Below are 21,094 nucleotides of genomic sequence, written 5' to 3'. Positions count from 1 at the left end.
CATGTAAATGCTGCACTATACCTGGTGATAAGCTGGTGATGTATTTTATTGCTGTGCTACACCGAATGAGGCCATTCTGCGCCAACTGATTCATCAGACTGCGCTCGACCGCGTTTGATTTCTTACAGAAAAAAAATCATGTCTTACTGTGTACAATCACAAAGATTTTCTAGCTTGCATTTGGCAGAACAAAAATGTTTCGTGTCATGGCCGTCGTTTTAAATTTACAATCGGTAGCAAAGCCTACTCTTACAAAAAAACTTGTAAAAAATAAACGTTTGATGCATGAGTGAAACTTTTTCATATGAATAAAAGACATTGTGCTTCATATACAATAAATTTAACTCATGTTTTGTATTTTGGTTGTAATATAAAACATGAAAGAAGGTAGAAAAATATGGAAATTTGGAACTTCTTATCTAATTTATGTTCTCATAGTAGTCATCTCAGCTATTTGTCTGGATTTTTCAAAAAGCAAAGAAGCCGATATGAAAAACATAATGCGTGTGAGCAAAAACAAATTTGTTAAAATTCTCTTCTTGAGGCATATTCATCCGTCAATTGCTCAGTGAGGTGGGTCTCGTTTATTTTCTAAGTGCAGTGGCATTTCTTTCTAAAAGTTTATGCGAACAATTTTTGTTTTAGGCGAGAACATAATTTTTCTAGTTGAGTCCCTGCGTTCAACCCCAGCATCGCTCGCTGCTTGCTCGTCACTGCAGTGCATGCTACAGCCGGCATCAAGGAGGCACTTAAGTTTTGTTGTATGGTGCTCCAAGTGGATGCTCCTGATATTTTGGTTCTGCAAGGTCCGCTGGCATGTTCATTCACATTCTGTCACTTTAAACTCTTTGGTTGCTGAGCATGATGCAAGTCCAGCATGCGCCAGTGAGAGAGAGATAAAAGCTTAATGTGGTGAAACTTGCGTATTCCATTTAATGGTAACACTCTTGTAAACAGACTAGTGAGTTCACCTTTGTTTTCTTGAATGATTTGTCGGGGCACCCTGACAGTATGCTCGATAGTTTTCTACACCTCACTCATGTACACAAAGGGTCAGTATTTGACCTTTGTACGGCCTCTGAATACTTCCCATCACTGCCAAGGGCCTCACAGTTCCACCAATGCCGTCGCAAGCACCCTTACCATGTGACGGGGCGAAAAGCCCATTGCACTGAAAGATTGGAATCGTTTTCCTGGTTGCAGAGATCTTAACTTTGATTGGTCAGACTGCAAAGTGTGTTTCCCGGCTCAGTACCATTTGTGCGGAGGTACAATAGCCGTTGTGCCATGCGGCCACTTTATTGTCACCTTTTTAAATGTGCCCTTCATCAGGTTTCTGCATTGCCAATACTGGCAGCATCGGAAGCCCAGCACAGCATTGTATTCGAGCAATGGAGTGTTGGTTTTGTGTGTATTTGCAGCCGGCGGCAAAATGTGCTGTCGATATAGAACACAGGGGCTCAACTTGCAAATTGTTTCTCTCTTAAAACAAAAAGTGCTGTGATTAAACTTATAGAAATAAATGCCATTAAATGGTGCCGTGCAACTTCCCATCTTTCGTAATTTTACTAAGATCACCTGATTATGCAATTGACCGCTGAATATGTCTGAGAAAGCAAATTTTCTCAACTTAAGAATTCTTTTGCTCGCATATCTTGCATGTTTTGCACTCTGAAACATTTTTATTGCTTTCTTTGCCTTCTTTACAGCTTAGAAATAAAGTTCGAATGATGGCTGCAAGAACGTAGAATTTAAGATTAGACTTTAAAATTTTTATATAATGTACCTTGCATGTTTTAGTTGAAACAAAATAAGCTCAATTCACTGCATATGAAAGTGTAATGCCTTTTATATATATAATGAAAGTTTCACAGTCATGTGTTAGAATGTTTATTTTACAAATCTTTTTTGTAAGACTAGGTTTTGCTACCACTTGCAAACGTGAGATGGCACCACAGCAAGTAAAAATTTAATCTGCCAAAATCAAGGTGGGTAATGTTTGCCATAGTAATGCAATAAACCATTATTTTTTAAAGAGAAATCCAAGATGGTCGAGTACCAAGTCTGGATCAGTTGGCTTGGAATGATCCAATGACATTTAAATGCCAATTGTGTGCTGTTTTGAAGCAGCCTTTATAATATTTTTGTAGCTCGAGCAATATTGCAGTGTAGGTACAATGATATTTGTTTTGCTTGCATGATTGTAATGGTTCCATATCATGCCATTTACTTTGAATCTTGCGTGCAATCTTACATTGCTTTGTAACAAATTTTTGCTGCAGGCATTCATCCCATGTGGAGACTGCTGCTCCTAAGTGGAGCATCATACTCAACTGGAGCAGTGTGGAGTGGTATCACTGTTTGCACCTTTGGTAAGTTTCTGGGAAAAATTTATGCATTCATTCATCTGGCTGCTTGGTATTTTCATGTTTCATGTGTAAGGGCAGATGAAATGCCGATCTGTCCGAAGGGTGAATGTGGCCATTCGTTAACGTCATTTTACAATAGCGATATTTGCAAAATGATTCATTCTATGTATCTAGTATGTACTTCAGTTTACTACGTGGTGCATGTATGCCTCAAAGAAAGGAACCAGAACCCCTTGCAGAGAAACAAATTCACCTGACTTGTTTGATATGGACTCTGCCACAGTGGCTCAGTGGTTATGGCGCTCGGCTGCTGACCCGAAAGATGTGAGTTCGATCGTGGCCGTGGCGGTTGAATTTCAATGGAGGGGAAATTCTGTATTCCTGTGTACTGTGCGTTGTCAGTACACGTTAAAGAACCCCAGGTGGTCGAAATTTCTGGAGCCCTTCACTATGGCGTCTCTCATAGCCTGAGCTGCTTTGGGACATTATGACATTATGGGACATTATGTTGTCCCAGCTAGCATTTGTGCTCTCCAAGTGACGCTTTTGTGTGCATGTATTTCTTCAAGGGTGGGTGCAGAAAGGAAACATCAGCTTGGAACCCCTTGTGGTCATTTTCCAGATCTAGTCTCTCTTGAGAATGTGTGACAGTATTTTAGTCTTGTCAAAATAGCGTGCAGGCTAACGGGACACAGACAAGAACTGCAATGACTAACGGCTGAGGAATTTCTTTCTTTGCTCGCAATAAATACAGGCAACATCATCCAAAATACATATAAGGAAAGTCCTGGAATCATCATTTTGTCACATCTGTCGTGATTATGTATCCAGATAGTGAATTTCTATTCAAACATGAGTGATGATGTGTTTACACTGGTTGAACACTTCTTACGTATGATGTACACTTCGTATATCTCATGCATAAGCTGTCAATTATATTTGCTCAGACGTTTACATCGTCGAACGTGTGGAATGCACTCATAGTCCGACACTTGCAGGGATGCCAGAAGTATATTTTCAGTAGGAGGGCTTGAACGTGTTCCGTTTTATTTTTTTGTGTATGTACATAGGTTTCTCAGATATTACTGTGCAAGTTTGGCTCGGGAGAGAACAATTAGCTGCGTGAAAAAAAATTTTTTTCTTTGATCGTTAGATGGTGCATATTATACAAGCATTAACAAGAAAAAAATTACAAAATGAATTTTCAGTGCGTTCATATTGACGTTTGACAAATTTGCAGGCATTCGCACATGAACAAAACTATAACATAAAACAACAGTTTAAATACAACAATACAAGCAAACACGCTAGAGTACATGTATACAGTTACCAATAATGCACTCAAGCAGCAAACATTTCGGACAGTGCTGCTCTATTTAGGTGCTTAGGCGGGACCAAAGGTTGCTGCTCGCTTCGCTGTTCAGCTCACAAACTCCCTGATGACGTCCTCTAATGTTAGGAGCGCCATTCTTTCTTTGTGTATAGGCAAAATCTAAAGATACGATAACCTCTTTTGAGTCGTTCAGTTGCGCAAATACGTTTTGATTCTGCGCAGAGCACTAAAAGAGCGTTCCCCAGAAGCGACAGACGCTGGTTTGGGAAACACAAGCTGAACATACCTCACGACCTCAACCATCAACTCGCGAATATTTTGCAATTCCTTTGTAGGATCTCCAAAATGCCCAGAATTGTGGCAGAATCAGCACCGCTTAGAACAGTTGATAATAGCATAACTGCGCCAACAGTCTGCCCAAGTCATTATCAACTGCATGCACTCCCAAAGCCACCTCTAGTTCATTTGCTGTGTACCGACTACCTCCAGCGGCTCTGGTTAAGATGTTTTGTAGTTTTACGAGCTGTTTCATGCCTGGCTGCTCAAAACTCTGTTTTGTTTCACTTACGATTCAGTCGGCAGTAGCGAAATACTCCTTGCACAGCACGGCCTTAACGTCAAGGGCAGCTGGCTGGACAGGTCTCTAAGTCATCACATACCTCGCAGGAGGTTTTGTCGGCCTTGATGTACCAGGTTCCTTCAGGCCTAGATGCGCTGCTGTATGCTCGTGTGCTGCCACAGGTTTTCAAACGCAGTTTCAGAGCACGACTGGGAGGTCGCCTTGCAGAGAGCCTCTGGTGCCTTTCTTCCACCTGCTGCGCGATATGTTGAGCTCTGGAGAGCCCTTGCTAATTCTTCATAAGGCCCAAAGAAGGCTACGGAAATGTGGATACCGAACAAGGTTTAAAATTTCTGCAAAAGCCGATCGTAACCTCTAAAAATAGCCTTGCTGCCTTCGGTCAATTAACCTGGTGTCTGCAAGAGCTCTTTGAGTGTCTCTTGGACTCTGGCGTAATTCTCAACGATTCTTTGCATTGGCTCTTTGCACCGAATGTTTGCACGAGTCTTTGCACCGATGCGATGGACTCTAACGCTTTATCGCATCGGGCAAAGCGGCAGTAAGATATTTGGCCCTGATCCACTCTCCACAGCTGACTCGCGTCCTGTGCAGGGAGGAAGCGGTACCGGCCCACTCTGTCTCCTGCTTTGCAGCGGACGGTGCGGTTTTCGGCGAGCTGTCTTTGTGAACCATCGCTTGGTCAACAGCGTCTTAGCTGCTGATTGTAGTTGTTTAATTTGATACGCAGATGAGTCCTTCACTATGGCGTCTCTTATAGCCCATGCGCCGCTTTAAGTCACAATACCTGCCTTCCAGATTTAAATGAACTATATACATGGATGTGTGCGAAAGTTCCCAACTGGTAATGGAACAATTCCTTGTTGATTCCAGCTGTAACCAAATGGAAACCAGTCTGAGCAGTTAGGATTTTTTCCCTGGAATTCGACTTATCACATTCTAAATGCGAACAGCGCTTTTGTTTCATTCTGGAAATTTATTGTATCGCAAATTAGGTTTCATATACATACGTCAAATTAGGGCCTGTGTATAGCTGTGGTCCAAGGAGAAGGCTGAGTCGGGCTGGTTTGTTCAAGTTGAACCTTAGGGCGAAGCAGCGCTGACGGACGGGACGGAAGAGGAGACAGACACATGCGCTGGTGCCTGGTGTCTGTCTCCTCTTCCGTCTCGTCCGTCAGCGAAGGTTTATTTGGGTTTAACGACCCAAAGTGACTCAGGCTATGATGGATGCCGTAGTGAATGGCTCCGAAAATTTCGACCACCTGGGGTTCTTAAACGTGCAGCTGAGATCGCACAGTACATGGCGGAGCCTCTAGAATTTCGCCCCCACCGGAATTCGACCTCCGCGGCTGGGATCGAACCCGCCTCTTTCGGGCCAGCAGCCGAGCGCCGTAAGCACTAAACCACCGCGGCGGCTAAGGAAGAGAACCAGCACTCAACAGAGCAAGCCGAGGATCATTCAACTCACAGCTAGCTGTAATTGTTTTGACGAAACGAATGGTGCAGAGTACTGGTGCATGCTGCTTAGGAGCTGAAGTATATGTGTTCTGTCAAGAATAAAGTTGTTTAATAACGCTATTTCGTCAAATTGCTTGTCGTACGGTTTGTTCGCACGTGGTAATTTTTGTCGCGGTGCGCAGGGACTGCTGTTGCGACTTTGAGGTGGTGCTGTAACGCTTGCCCCCCCCCCCCCCCCCCCCCCTTTTGTGACAGAGCGTCGCCAGCTCTCTAGTCGGTAGCGAAGACTCTGAGTCAGGCGTCGGTGAGAACAACGATAGGGATTTAATAAATTATGTACAGAGGATTATACAGCACGAGGTCGGCACGGGGACCGAGAGATAACGGCAAATGCGACTGTTCTCGCACGGTGACATCCGGCGAGGCTCCAACGCGTCACACATCACACTCCACTTGTGAGCGGCACACGGCTCACGGTTGGTCTCTCTAGATCGAGCTCGGTAGAACGGAGTCTTCTCCAGGCGTCAGTGTTGGGGCTTATATAGCCCCCAGAAACGGTCGTCACTCAAACGGACCAATAAAAAGCCAGCACTTGACAGCCGTCCGTGAGGTCCAACCAGCAACCACGCTGGCCACCCGCTTCAAGTCTGCCGCGCGCGGTGACTCCCAGGGGGAAAGGGGAACCGGCGCCTGGCTGTCTAGCAATTCGCTGCGCGTTTGAACATGTCACTCACCTATGCTTCTTCATAGTGTGCCGCTGCCAGGCGGCGCAGCATCTTAGCTTGTCAAGGGAGCGTTAGGGCGCGGTTACCTCGCGGCGCAGCACCAGGCTTGTCCAAGGGCGTTCACAGGAGAAATTTTGCATCCTGTAGATTTGGAATCCGGACTGGTTGTCCGAGCACAACAGCATCCCCACCATCAGATAAGGCGCTGGGAAGACCAGCTGCTTCCACGTGGCTCGGATGCCAGGCGCGCACGTTCGTCAGTCTCCTCCAAGTTCACTTCCAGTGTCCGAACGCCAGGTAGCTTCACGTGCCCAGGTCCCACTCGCCAGGCCAGGATCGCTGCTCACCGCGTTGTCGCCAAGGCACCCCGACCAGCTTCGCTCAGGTCGTTCCGATGCGCTTGCTTCTCGCCACTGGTCATGGTTGGTCGTTCTGCAACTTGCAAAAACCGACTGGCAGAAGGCAACACCCAACACGAGCAAGTGCCTTCTGTCTCCCATCAAACACCAGACAAGGCCATAATCCAAATCAACCTAACTAAATTGCTATCCCCGTTTTTGCTCCCGCTGCAACAAGAGGCAGGTTGGCGATCTGGTACACAAGGTTCAAACAACCATTTTTCAAATTAACAATGCGCCAAAATATCAGGAACCATTGCAAGCAGCAATAATAACGAAAATAGAATTGTCCCCTTGAGATTACTTGGACCGAAAACACACTACTGAGGAAGCAAATGAGGTCATTCATATTTGCCCCAAGGTACTTCCTTTTCGCAACTAGCACAGCTGACCATGTGTTCTTCTTTTTTGTTCTGCGTGGCAGCAGATACTACTACAGCGGTTGTAATGAGCCAATCGTGCACCACAAAACAGTGCCGGGGCAGGAGCATACTCCAAAACTTAATGCAGGTAAAAAGGTAGCATCTCTAGGAGCTTACGCCAGCTACCTAAGCTACAATGCCCAACAGAGGTTTCGCCCATGTTTCAATGTCTGCGGATAGTAGCACCTAACAAATACGGCAAGTAAGTTCACTTGCAGAAACACACGTAACAAAGCTCACATAAATAACCCAAAGTATACACGAGGCTTCCATGCAAGTGACTACGCCACAATTGCCCATGAGTTCCTTAGCTATACTTCCGCGCGTCAGCACATGCCCTCAAAATGAGCAGCTCAGCTAAACGTATCCACAAGTGCATGCTGGAATACAACTTGCATTGAACCTCAAGATAAGCGATGCGATGAACAGAACAAAACATGAGAAGATAATCGCGTGGGTGAGATAACCGCTCTGAACAAACTGATTTCAGCTACAGTGCTCGTTTGCACTCTGAACTGTGCAGCACTTTAGGTTACATGAGCAGACGTTTTTAGGCTATATCATTAGGGCAAGAAAACACGAAAAGTACAGAACGCGCTCAGGCAAAAGGCTCAAAACCTGGTTAACTTTCGCCTTTCTGCCACTGGGAAAAAAAAACGAAAATCAAATGAATACAGGGAGCATTTATTCCTGGAATCCTCCATTCTTTATTCGCGCCCTGCGCGGTTGCAATATGAAGGCCACGCTACCAGCCTACCCTTCGCAAAAGTTGAGAGGCTGATTAGTTCTGCCTCTCCAGGACATGTTCCCGAAGCCAGGGAAGCGCTTCTTAAGCTTAAGCCAAAAGGGGCGCTTCCTCCTCTCATGGTTCTCTGCAGGTGTCCCAAAGGGGTGGTTGCGTGTCCCCCTCCTACACGTGCGCGTTCTGTGGCGTCCTTTTTGTCTGGTTTCCGCGCGCCCTTCTCTGCAGCCCACTCTGCTCGTCACCTTTCCCAGAACTACTCCTACGGTGCTGCAACAGTGATGGAAGTGGCTTCCGCACTGCAAAGGGATGCCTTGTCAAATTGGCCTTCATGCGACGCCTCAAAATTCTTGAGAGCCGCGGTAACAGTTTCGGGCAGTTACGTGGTTGGCTGGCCCGTAAACGTACAAGCGTCTTGATCCGCACCCTTTTCTTCTTAGCGCGACTGCCCAAATTAGTTTTCTTTGAGCGCCGTCGCCTTTTCGAAGCAGCCCTAGCGGATTTCTTCCGCGCGCCCGCACCTCCAGTAATCGCGGTGCCGTCAAGTGCGAAGCTGTCGGCGCTAGCCGCAACATCAAAACTTAACCCATTAGTTCCGAAAGGCTTGTTGCGTTCGCGATTTTCCTTGTGTTGCAAATCACCTTGAGCCCTGCTGTTAGTGCCAGGTAGCAGCTCTTCGGAAATTTCGGACACCTCTGCGATATTGTCTGGGCTCGGTTCCTTACTGTTTGGCGGTCTGTCGCGGGCCGCTGCGAATCTTCCGTCATCTATCCTCAACTAACCGTTCTCGGGTGTCTCACCAGCTTCGTTCTGATGAGATTTTTCCGCAGCCTGCCTGAAGCACGACATTCCGTTTCAAAGTGGCATGGATCTGGGGGCTTGAAATTGCCCGCTGAAACATTTCTTTATTGCCAGCATGCCCAACCAAACCATCGCTGATCCCTTTGTTACGATTGCCGGGGCCGCAACCTTTTTCCTCTGCTTTTGTATCGCTTTGAGGTCGAGTTTCCTTTAACTCCTCTCCAGTCTTAACTCCTCTCCAGTCTCAGTGAGCGGGACAGCTGTAACTGCAGCGTCGTCCGATGCCGTGGGTACCTTATCCGAAGGTAGAGAGGTTTCCTCCGTTTGCGAATGCGGCCTCTTCATTATATTGCGGGGGGTTTTTTCTCTTGTCAGCTTCTTGTGATGCCACAGGTGTTTGTGGTGATTTGATTAGTCATGTGTTCAAAGTGGTGGAAGTCATATCACTTTATTTAATGACGGCCTTTTTTTCTCTTTGTTTCTATATAGTAATTTAGTGAAGTGACTGTTGATGGTTTCTGTGTATAATGTTTTTTGCTCATCAAGTGAGCATGCTTGTAGTGATTTTGTTCTGCAAGAGAGGTACTTAGCTTGGGAATCAGTTTAAGTTCATTTTAGTTGTGAACAACAAGAGCCAACCAGAGAAGCAATAGCAAGTAAAATATTTTTTGCTTAGACAGCATGTTGCATGGTGAAGAGGGACCAGATTGCAGTAGACATCTTTTTGGAATCGAACGAGCTTAAATTTTGCAGGCCTACTAAACTGTTTGAAAGGTGCTTATGAGGCCTGTACAATAGTAGCAGCAAGCCTCTTTTCCTGCTCGCATCTACAGAGAACTCAGTGTCAGGCTGTACTTCAGCACAATGTAAAGGTTCAGGTTGATGTGCTCTTTGTAACTTACTGTGCAATTAGCACTTAACCAGCTTTGACCAATTGTTCAGTGAACTTGCATAAAGATAACCTCTTTGCTCGTGGTAATGCAGTAGAGTGAAGCATTTAAAAACTGCTCTGGAATGTATTTAGCAAAGCAGAATTGTGGGCAAGTTGATGAAACATGGAAGAAACAATTGCACCAAGCAAAGGCTGAAAACAGAATGTTTATTGCAAGCGTCGTTCTCAGAAAATGACTGCACATGCTTACAAGCTGCAATAGCAGTAGGAATGTGATAGAACTGGTACTTGCTAATTGCACAGCACATTTCTTAGTAAAAAACAGAACCTACCGAAGGGTAAAAATAGTCAAGGAAGGCTTGGAAGTAATAGTGTACCCAGCTTGCAAACAAGCAGCATGAAGCAATATACGTTACCAGCTAGAGACATTCTTTTAACATGAGAGCGTTAAATAAATGACATGAGAAACAATTTATCTTAGAGGACAGCTCAGGTGATTTTTTGAGCATTTTGAGGTGGTAGTCGCATCACATTTTATAGTCCCCTCGCTTTGGTACAAAAAGCCACTTTTCAAAATACCAAATAGAAATATTTCAAAAGAACAAAACCTAGGAAACCTAAATTGCGTTTCAACCACATGACTACCTGACAGACTGTCCTATGACATCATGGATATTGTCACAAAGTCTATTGTGTGCACATTGGTTGTCTAAGCTGGTGGCCGTAATCGAGAGCTTGGGTCATTATTTGTCTGATATGACCAGAAACCAGCTCTAATCTTTCTTCGTTCAGCAGAGCGAATATCGACAGCCGTGCATCCATTGGCATCACACACGCATTATTGCCGTCTGCCTGATATTGCCACGAAGTGGGAAATTTTAAACTTCTTTGCACTGCAACAAAACACTAGCGTGCTGCGAAACTTGGCACAAAGAACCATCAAACTGTGGAGAATGTTTGTGAAAGTTTCAGTATAGTCAGACCAGGTAGAAAAGAGCGCCAGCACTGCCCTTAAAAAGTGGATTTTTAACATTGAATTTCCTGGGAAACCAACCAAATGGTCTTGCTTTCTTCGTCTTATCCGAGAATTCGTCATAACTGAATTTGTATTAGTGGGAGTCTACTGTAGTTACTGCAATGCTGTGCGAAGGGAGCACACTGTATTGCCCAGTTCGAGCCATGGTACACATGCGCCAACATACTGCAAAGCATACTGTTGCTGTCTGCAGGTCTGAAAAGCTTGAGTCCTTGAGATTAACTCTGGGAGCTGTAATTTCGAGAGTCGTGTATTGTGGTGAAGCATTTGCTCTAAGTTTTCCTCCCAATCCTGATCATTTCTTCCAAGTTTGGTAGCCTGTGCGAAAATGCATTCCTTTGCATATCTGTTTTGATTTTGCCGTTTCCATGGCCTCAGTTCCAGTGACTTCTGTGAGCACAATACATTTGCAACATCACAAGCATTAACCGCGCGTTACTACCCACTCGCTACATCAAGAACCAATTTTCAGACTTCTATAAGGCTGTCTAAGGCATTTTATGAATGGGGTCATTGACAGTCGTAATTTCAGCCATTCAGTGCACATACGAGCGTTTTGTGAATACATTCGCCGACCGATTTTTCGGAAACGAAGGGACCCGAAAAATGGTCAGAATAATCGAACAGTCCGAAAAATCCGTGAAGTACAAAAGATCACTTTATTGAGATGAAATCGGCTTGAAAATGTCACTGATTTTACCTTGGGGGAAATTTTCTCTTGCTGGCGACAATTTGCACCTGTATTTGCGCCAAAGTTGTGATTTCACTGTACACGCTAGACAGCAAGGTCACCGCATTTAGTTGGAATACTTCCTACGCTTCTTTGAGGGACCCGGCGGGGCCATGTTGTCCACAACCCAAGTGTACACCACACCGCTCGTCAAACACATGCAGAGATAAGGCACTTTTCGGTCAAAACGGTGGAACTGTCGGACGCAATCACAAAACGGCGAACGGATGTAAATTCGTGAAGACTGAGCGCCACTCGGTCGATGTGGTCAGAGAAACCCAAGTGACGAAACGGCGAATGGCGAGACTGTATGAGACCCGCCGCGGTGGCTCAGTGGTTAGGGCGCTCGGATACTGATCCGGAGTAGCCAGGTTGGAATCCGACCGCGGCGGCCGTGTTTCGGTGGAGACGAAACGCAAAGGCGCCCGTGTGCTGTGAGATGTCAGTGCACGTTGAAGATGCCCAGGTGGTCGAAATTATTCCGGAGCCCTCCATTACGGCACCTCTTTCTTCCCTTCTTCTCTCAGTCCCTCCTTTATCCTTTCCCGCTGAGATGTGAGATAGCTCGTGCGCAATTACCTTCCCCCACCAACCAATTTTCAACGTATAGGACAAACGATAACTGCCCGCAACAACGTCGGCGACAAAAGCAAGCTGACGGCGGTGACAATCCGGCTGCCACCTCGAAGTGTCAGAGATCGCAGGGACCTCTACTGGCAGCAATGAGGTACCGAATGTATGTCAAGCCAATCCAACTGCAGCGTAAATCCACCTCAATCCAAGATGGCGCCTTTTGCACCGGCAAAAAGCCGATAAGATGGCCGATTTTGGCCCGCAGGAGACTGAAATCAGTCCGAAAAATCGAACTTTCGGGCTTTTGAAGTCCGAAATATCCGTCGCGAATATGTATGTGCTTCTTTCTATGGGGTGACTGACGGTGCCTCATCGGGGTCTGAAATATCCTACAAGTCGGTGTTATTAGAGTCTGAATTACCCGTCGGCTACTGTAATCGACCAAATAATCGGCTGCATCGACCAGAGCATTGTCCTTGCCCGAGAACTGACGTTCGGTTTGCTGCTTTAAAATAGTTGCTCTTGAAATTTTGAGAAATAGCTTCTTGTGTCGGAGACAGAGGAGTCCAAGGAATGAGATACGCTCATTGAATCAAAATATTCGAAAACTTCCTGAAGTTACCCTTTGAGAAAGTGGAGATCCCAAATTTTTTTGGGTTTTCTCTCTTTAGAATGACGTGCAGCGCATTACAAAACGTACACCGTTACTGGATTGCTGCAACATGTGGTAAATAATTTATAGTCGAATTTATTTCGGTTTTGGTTCCAGCAGCCAAACAATGGTGTGACTTACAAGGCTGGTTCAGGCCACATGATTCATACAAAAACTGGTATGGTCACTGCTTTCGTCGTTTTAATTCACCTCTACTCTTTTGCAAGCCTGTTCAAATGTCAGAGTGACAAAAAATGAACAAGCAGTGATTAGATCGCTGTTTTTGCACGCCTCACTTGACCTGATTGCGTCTTGTACGTCAAAGCTACTTTGCGACCTAAACCGAAAAACAAAAAAAAAAATTCATTCTAAATCATTCTGCTGCCGTAGGAGAATTCCACTTTGTGACTCTCATCGCAACAAAGAAAACAGTGCATTACGCCGAAGAAAAAATGCATCCAAAATTTTGTCTCTACTCTTAAAGATTTATGGAAAAGTATCCAGGGAAATTTTTGAGCGGGCACTACTGCAGAAGTTGGGAAGTGTTGCATGTGTGTGCTTTGTATCTGCTGCCATTCAGAGAGCTTGTACTGCTTAACTCGTGGCTATTTTTATTGGTTTGGACTGTTCTGCATTTTAAGTTGGGTCTTCTTGGCATTATTTCGAATGTCCCTCAGATGAAATGTTTTTTTTTGCCTCTCTCACATTGTTCTTCTAATTATATGTGCCACATAGTCTCTAGAATATATATATATAGTGATTATTTATTTAAAATAACAAAAAAGGAAGGTAAAAGATGTTTGCTCACCCCGGCATCTGCCATCACTAAACGGCGGCACCTGAGCTGGTGTAGCGGAAATATAGGATAGCAGGCAGTTTGAAGAAGTGAAACAAAAGAGGTGAGGGGATAGCAGGAAAGAGATAGGGGTGAGGGCATATATACACTATTTACAAGTCAAATGTTCAGGCCCCGCGCGTTCAGCCGCCGCGGCCGTCGGGCGGGAGAGGGGGGTGTCGCCGATGAGGAGGCGGCCGGCTGCGTTGGGTCTCCGCGTCGTCTCCAAGGGGGAGGTGCCCGTGTCGTCGCCGCCAGGCGCCGCCTGGAATGCAGATGGCTGCGCGCGTGCGCCAACTAACCGAAACCACCGCGACACACGCGTACAGCACTTGTACACAACAGCTGGTGTGGGGCGGCCAGCTGTTTTAAGCGTCCGAGGTAGCACTAGCGGAGCGTTCAGTCACTGCCTAACACTACCTGGCGCAGAACAGACGGGACGTCAGGCCCGTCTGTTCGAGAAAAGCACACAAGCTCACCATTGTTCGCTCACGGGTGCGCGCACTGCCCTGCGGCCACAACAGCGTCTTGAGCGAGTCTGGTAGGATGCCCAGCGCCCTGTAGGCCGCGAGCATATCACGACGAGCGTCAGCGAACGCGGTGCAGCGAAGTAGCAGATGTTCCAGTGTCTCCACTGCACCGCATCTAACACACACTTCGCTCGTCGCTAGTCCGTGGCGCACCCGTCGGTCCCCAGGCCACACGCAGCCGATGCGCGCGCGGGGGATCATTGCGCGATGCGCCCGCGAGAGGGCGCGGCAGCCGTTGATGCTTGGAATGCGCTCACCTCCCGCGATGCGTGGGTCGGGGTGCTGCTGTCGGAGATGATCATGTATGACCGCTCGCACGTCCTCCAGCGCTAGCGGGGGATCGCTCGGAGGTAGTTGATGTGCGGCGGTCGCAAGTTCGTCGGCCTGTTCATGTCACTTTTTTGCCGTTACAAGAGCGTCTTACAGTCTAGCCAATATTTCGACCCATGTAAATGCTGCACTATACCTGGTGATAAGTTGGTCATGTATTTTATTGCTGTGCTACACCGAATGAGGCCATTCTGCGCCAACTGATTCATCAGACTGCGCTCGACCGCGTTTGATTTCTTACAGAAAAAAAATCATGTCTTACTGTGTACAATCACAAAGATTTTCTAGCTTGTTTTTGGCAGAACAAAAATGTTTCGTGTCATGGCCGTCGTTTTAAGTTTACAATCGGTAGCAAAGCCTACTCTTACAAAAAAACTTGTAAAAAATAAACGTTTGATGCATGAGTGAAACTTTTTCATATGAATAAAAGACATTGTGCTTCATATACAATAAATTTAACTCATGTTTTGTATTTTGGTTGTAATATAAAACATGAAAGAAGGTAGAAAAATATGGAAATTTGGAACTTCTTATCTAATTTATGTTCTCATAGTAGTCATCTCAGCTATTTGTCTGGATTTTTCAAAAAGCAAAGAAGCCGATATGAAAAACATAATGCGTGTGAGCAAAAACAAATTTGTTAAAATTCTCTTCTTGAGGCATATTCATCCGTCAATTGCTCAGTGAGGTGGTTCTCGTTCATTTTCTAAGTGCAGTGGCATTTCTTTCTAAAAGTTTATGCGAACAATTTTTGTTTTAGGCGAGAACATAATTTTTATAGTTGAGTCCCTGCGTTCAACCCCAGCATCGCTCGCTGCTTGCTCGTCACTGCAGTGCATGCTACAGCCGGCATCAAGGAGGCACTTAAGTTTTGTTGTATGGTGCTCCAAGTGGATGCTCCTGATATTTTGGTTCTGCAAGGTCCGCTGGCATGTTCATTGACATTCTGTCACTTTAAACTCTTTGGTTGCTGAGCATGATGCAAGTCCAGCATGCGCCAGTGAGAGAGAGATAAAAGCTTAATGTGGTGAAACTTGCGTATTCCATTTAATGGTAACACTCTTGTAAACAGACTAGTGACTTCACCTTTATTTTCTTGAATGATTTGTCGGGGCACGCTGACAGTATGCTCGATAGTTTTCTACACCTCACTCATGTACACAAAGGGTCAGTATTTGACCTTTGTACGGCCTCTGAATACTTCCCATCACTGCCAAGGGCCTCACAGTTCCACCAATGCCGTCGCAAGCACCCTTACCATGTGACGGGGCGAAAAGCCCATTGCACTGAAAAATTGGAATCGTTTTCCTGGCTGCAGAGATCTTAACTTTGATTGGTCAGACTGCAAAGTGTGTTTCCCGGCTCAGTACCATTTGTGCGGAGGTACAATAGCCGTTGTGCCATGCGGCCACTTCATTGTCACCTTTTTAAATGTGCCCTTCATCAGGTTTCTGCATTGCCAAAGCTGGCAGCATCGGAAGCCCAGCACAGCATTGTATTCGAGCAATGGAGTGTTGGTTTTGTGTGTATTTGCAGCCGGCGGCAAAATGTGCTGTCGATATAGAACACAGGGGCTCGACTTGCAAATTGTTTCTCTCTTAAAACAAAAAGTGCTGTGATTAAACTTATAGAAATAATTGCCATTAAATGGTGCCGTGCAACTTCCCATCTTTCGTAATTTTACTAAGATCACCTGATTATGCAATTGACCGCTGAATATGTCTGAGAAAGCAAATTTTCTCAACTTAAGAATTCTTTTGCTCGCATATCTTGCATGTTTTGCACTCTGAAACATTTTTATTGCTGTCTTTGCCTTCTTTACAGCTTAGAAATAAAGTTCGAATGATGGCTGCAAGAACGTAGAATTTAAGATTAGACGTTAAAATTTTTATATAATGTACCTTGCATGTTTTAGTTGAAACAAAATAAGCTCAATTCACTGCATATGAAAGTGTAATGCCTTTTATATATATAATGAAAGTTTCACAGTCATGTGTTAGAATGTTTATTTTACAAATCTTTTTTGTAAGACTAGGTTTTGCTACCACTTGCAAACGTGAGATGGCACCACTGCAAGTAAAAATTTAATCTGCCAAAATCAAGGTGGGTAATGTTTGCCATAGTAATGCAATAAACCATTATTTTTTAAAGAGAAATCCAAGATGGTCGAGTACCAAGTCTGGATCAGTTGGCTTGGAATGATCCAATGACATTTAAATGCCAATTGTGTGCTGTTTTGAAGCAGCCTTTATAATATTTTTGTAGCTCGAGCAATATTGCAGTGTAGGTACAATGATATTTGTTTTGCTTGCATGATTGTAATGGTTCCATATCATGCCATTTACTTTGAATCTTGCGTGCAATCTTACATTGCTTTGTAACAAATTTTTGCTGCAGGCATTCATCCCATGTGGAGACTGCTGCTCCTAAGTGGAGCATCATACTCAACTGGAGCAGTGTGGAGTGGCATCACTGTTTGCACCTTTGGTAAGTTTCTGGGAAAAATTTATGCATTCATTCATCTGGCTGCTTGGTATTTTCATGTTTCATGTGTAAGGGCAGATGAAATGCCGCTGTCCGAAGGGTGAATGTGGCCATTCGTTAACGTCATTTTACAATAGCGATATTTGCAAAATGATTCATTCTATGTATCTAGTATGTACTTCAGTTTACTACGTGGTGCATGTATGCCTCAAAGAAAGGAACCAGAACCCCTTGCAGAGAAACAAATTCACCTGACTTGTTTGATATGGACTCTGCCACAGTGGCTCAGTGGTTATGGCGCTCGGCTGCTGACCCGAAAGATGTGAGTTCGATCGTGGCCGTGGCGGTTGAATTTCAATGGAGGGGAAATTCTGTAGGCCTGTGTACTGTGCGTTGTCAGTACACGTTAAAGAACCCCAGGTGGTCGAAATTTCTGGAGCCCTTCACTATGGCGTCTCTCATAGCCTGAGCTGCTTTGGGACATTATGACATTATGGGACATTATGATGTCCCAGCTAGCATTTGTGCTCTCCAAGTGACGCTTTTGTGTGCATGTATTTCTTCAAGGGTGGGTGCAGAAAGGAAACATCAGCTTGGAACCCCTTGTGGTCATTTTCCAGATCTAGACTCTCTTGAGAATGTGTGACAGTATTTTAGTCTTGTCAAAATAGCGTGCAGGCTAACAGGACACAGACAAGAACTGAAATGACTAACGGCTGAGGAATTTCTTGCTTTGCTTGCAATAAATACAGGCAACATCATCCAAAATACATATAAGGAAAGTCCTGGAATCATCATTTTGTCACATCTGTCGTGGTTATTTATCCAGATAGTGAATTTCTATTCAAACATGAGTGATGATGTGTTTACACTGGTTGAACACTTCTTACGTATGATGTACACCTCGTATATCTCATGCAAAAGCTGTCAATTATATTTGCTCAGACGTTTACATCGTCGAACGTGTGGAATGCACTCATAGTCCGACACTTGCAGGGATGCCGGAAGTATATTTTCAGTAGGAGGGCTTGAACGTGTTCCTTTTTATTTTTTTTGTTTATGTACATAGGTTTCTCAGATATTACAGTCCAAGTTTGGCTCGGGAGAGAACAATTAACTGCGTGAAAAAAAATTTTTTTCTTTGATCGTTAGATGGTGCATATTATACAAGCATTAACAAGAAAAAAATTACAATATGAATTTTCAGTGCGTTCATATTGACGTTTGACAAATTTACAGGCATTCGCACATGAACAAAACTATAACATAAAACAACAGTTTAAATACAACAATACAAGCAAACACGCTAGAGTACATGTATACAGTTACCAATAATGCACGCAAGCAGCAAACATTTCGGACAGTGCTGCTCTATTTAGGTGCTTAGGCGGGACCAAAGGTTGCTGCTCGCTTCGCTGTTCAGCTCACAAACTCCCTGATGACGTCCTCTAATCTTAGGAGCGCCATTCTTTCTTTGTGTATAGGCAAAATCTAAAGATACGATAACCTCTTTTGAGTCGTTCAGTTGCGCAAATACGTTTTGATTCTGCGCAGAGCACTAAAAGAGCGTTCCCCAGAAGCGACAGACGCTGGTTTGGGAAACACAAGCTGAACATACCTCACGACCTCAACCATCAACTCGCGAATATTTTGCAATTCCTTTGTAGGATCTCCAAAATGCCCAGAATTGTGGCAGAATCAGCACCGCTTAGAACAGTTGATAATAGCATAACTGCGCCAACAGTCTGCCCAAGTCATTATCAACTGCATGCACTCCCAAAGCCACCTCTAGTTCATTTGCTGTGTACCGACTACCTCCAGCGGCTCTGGTTAAGATGTCTTGTAGTTTTACGAGCTGTTTCATGCCTGGCTGCTCAAAACTCTGTTTTGTTTCACTTACGATTCAGTCGGCAGTAGCGAAATACTCCTTGCACAGCACGGCCTTAACGTCAAGGGCAGCTGGCTGGACAGGTCTCTAAGTCATCGCATACCTCGCAGGAGGTTTTGTCGGCCTTGATGTACCAGGTTCCTTCAGGCCTAGATGCGCTGCTGTTGTGCTCGTGTGCTGCCACAGGTTTTCAAACGCAGTTTCAGAGCACGACTGGGAGGTCGCCTTGCAGAGAGCCTCTGGTGCCTTTTTTCCACCTGCTGCACGATATGTTGAGCTCTGGAGAGCCCTTGCTAATTCTTCATAAGGCCCAAAGAAGGCTATGGAAATGTGGATACCTAACAAGGTTTAAAATTTCTGCAAAAGCCGATCGTAACCTCTAAAAATAGCCTTGCTGCCTTCGGTCAATTAACCTGGTGTCTGCAAGAGCTCTTTGAGTGTCTCTTGGACTCTGGCGTAATTCTCAACGATTCTTTGCATTGGCTCTTTGCACCGAATCTTTGCACGAGTCTTTGCATCGATGCGATGGACTCTAACGCTTTATCGCATCGGGGAAAGCGGCAGTAAGATATTTGGCCCTGATCCACTCTCCACAGCTGACTCGCGTCCTGTGCAGGGAGGAAGCGGTACCGGCCCACTCTGTCTCCTGCTTTGCAGCGGACGGTGCGGTTTTTGGCGAGCTGTCTTTGTGAACCATCGCTTGGTCAACAGCGTCTTAGCTGCTGATTGTAGTTGTTTAATTTGATACGCAGATGAGTCCTTCACTATGACGTCTCTTATAGCCCATGCGCCGCTTTAAGTCACAATACCTGCCTTCCAGATTTAAATGAACTATATACATGGATGTGTGCGAAAGTTCCCAACTGGTAATGGAACAATTCCTTGTTGATTCCAGCTGTAACCAAATGGAAACCAGTCTGAGCAGTTAGGATTTTTTCCCTGGAATTCGACTAATCACATTCTAAATGTGAACAGCCCTTTTGTTTCATTCTGGAAATTTATTGTATCGCAAATTAGGTTTCATATACATACGTCAAATTAGGGCCTGTGTATAGCTGTGGTCCAAGGAGAAGGCTGAGTCGGGCTGGTTTGTTCATGTTGAACGGTAGGGCGAAGCAGCGCTGACGGACGGGACGGAAGAGGAGACAGACACATGCGCTGGTGCCTGGTGTCTGTCTCCTGTTCCGTCTCGTCCGTCAGCGAAGGTTTATTTGGGTTTAACGACCCAAAGTGACTCAGGCTATGATGGATGCCGTAGTGAATGGCTCCGAAAATTTCGACCACCTGGGGTTCTTAAACGTGCAGCTGATATCGCACAGTACATGGCGGAGCCTCTAGAATTTCGCCCCCACCGGAATTCGACCGCCGCGGCTGGGATCGAACCCGCCTCTTTCGGGCCAGCAGCCGAGCGCCGTAAGCACTAAACCACCGCGGCGGCTAAGGAAGAGAACCAGCACTCAACAGAGCAAGCCGAGGATCATTCAACTCACAGCTAGCTGTAATTGTTTTGACGAAACGAATGGTGCAGAGTACTGGTGCATGCTGCTTAGGAGCTGAAGTATATGTGTTCTGTCAAGAATAAAGTTGTTTAATAACGCTATTTCGTCAAATTGCTTGTCGTACGGTTTGTTCGCACGTGGTAATTTTTGTGGCCGTGCGCAGGGACTGCTGTTGCGACTTTGAGGTGGTGCTGTAACACTTGCCCCCCCCCCCCTTCTTTTGTGACAGAGCGTCGCCAGCTCTCTAGTCGGTAGCGAAGACTCCGAGTCAGGCGTCGGTGAGAACAACGATAGGGATTTAATAAATTATGTACAGAGGATTATACAGCACGAGGTCGGCACGGGGACCGAGAGATAACGGCAAATGCGACTGTTCTCGCACGGTGACATCCGGCGAGGCTCCAACGCGTCACACATCACACTCCACTTGTGAGCGGCACACGGCTCACGGTTGGTCTCTCTAGATCGAGCTCGGTAGAACGGAGTCTTCTCCAGGCGTCAGTGTTGGGGCTTATATAGCCCCCAGAAACGGTCGTCACTCAAACGGGCCAATAAAAAGCCAGCACTTGACAGCCGTCCGTGAGGTCCAACCAGCAACCACGCTGGCCACCCGCTTCAAGTCTGCCGCGCGCGGTGACTCCCAGGGGGAAAGGGGAACCGGCGCCTGGCTGTCTAGCAATTCGCTGCACGTTTGAACATGTCACTCACCGATGCTTCTTCATAGTGTGCCGCTGCCAGGCGGCGCAGCATCTGAGCTTGTCAAGGGAGCGTTAGGGCGCGGTTACCTCGCGGCGCAGCACCAGGCTTGTCCAAGGGCGTT

At 45.7% G+C, this 21,094-nt stretch overlaps 1 protein-coding gene across 1 annotated transcript in view; it reads left to right on the top strand.

The window, feature by feature from the left end:
- The window catches only part of LOC144123952 (uncharacterized), a 70,572-nt gene that overhangs the window by 11,208 nt on the left and 38,270 nt on the right, over positions 1-21,094 (top strand). Inside the window, exons 2-3 of the mRNA XM_077656660.1 lie at positions 2,283-2,372; positions 16,801-16,890. Coding sequence (XP_077512786.1) covers positions 2,294-2,372; positions 16,801-16,890 — 169 coding nt within the window. The 5' untranslated portion in view covers positions 2,283-2,293. The remainder of the gene's footprint in view (positions 1-2,282; positions 2,373-16,800; positions 16,891-21,094) is intronic.

The sequence above is a fragment of the Amblyomma americanum genome, chromosome 1, assembly GCF_052857255.1.
Source record: "Amblyomma americanum isolate KBUSLIRL-KWMA chromosome 1, ASM5285725v1, whole genome shotgun sequence".
NCBI classification, from domain to species: Eukaryota; Metazoa; Arthropoda; class Arachnida; order Ixodida; family Ixodidae; genus Amblyomma; species Amblyomma americanum.
Note: the sequence above shows the minus strand (reverse complement) of the source record. Positions and strands in the feature narration are given on the sequence as shown.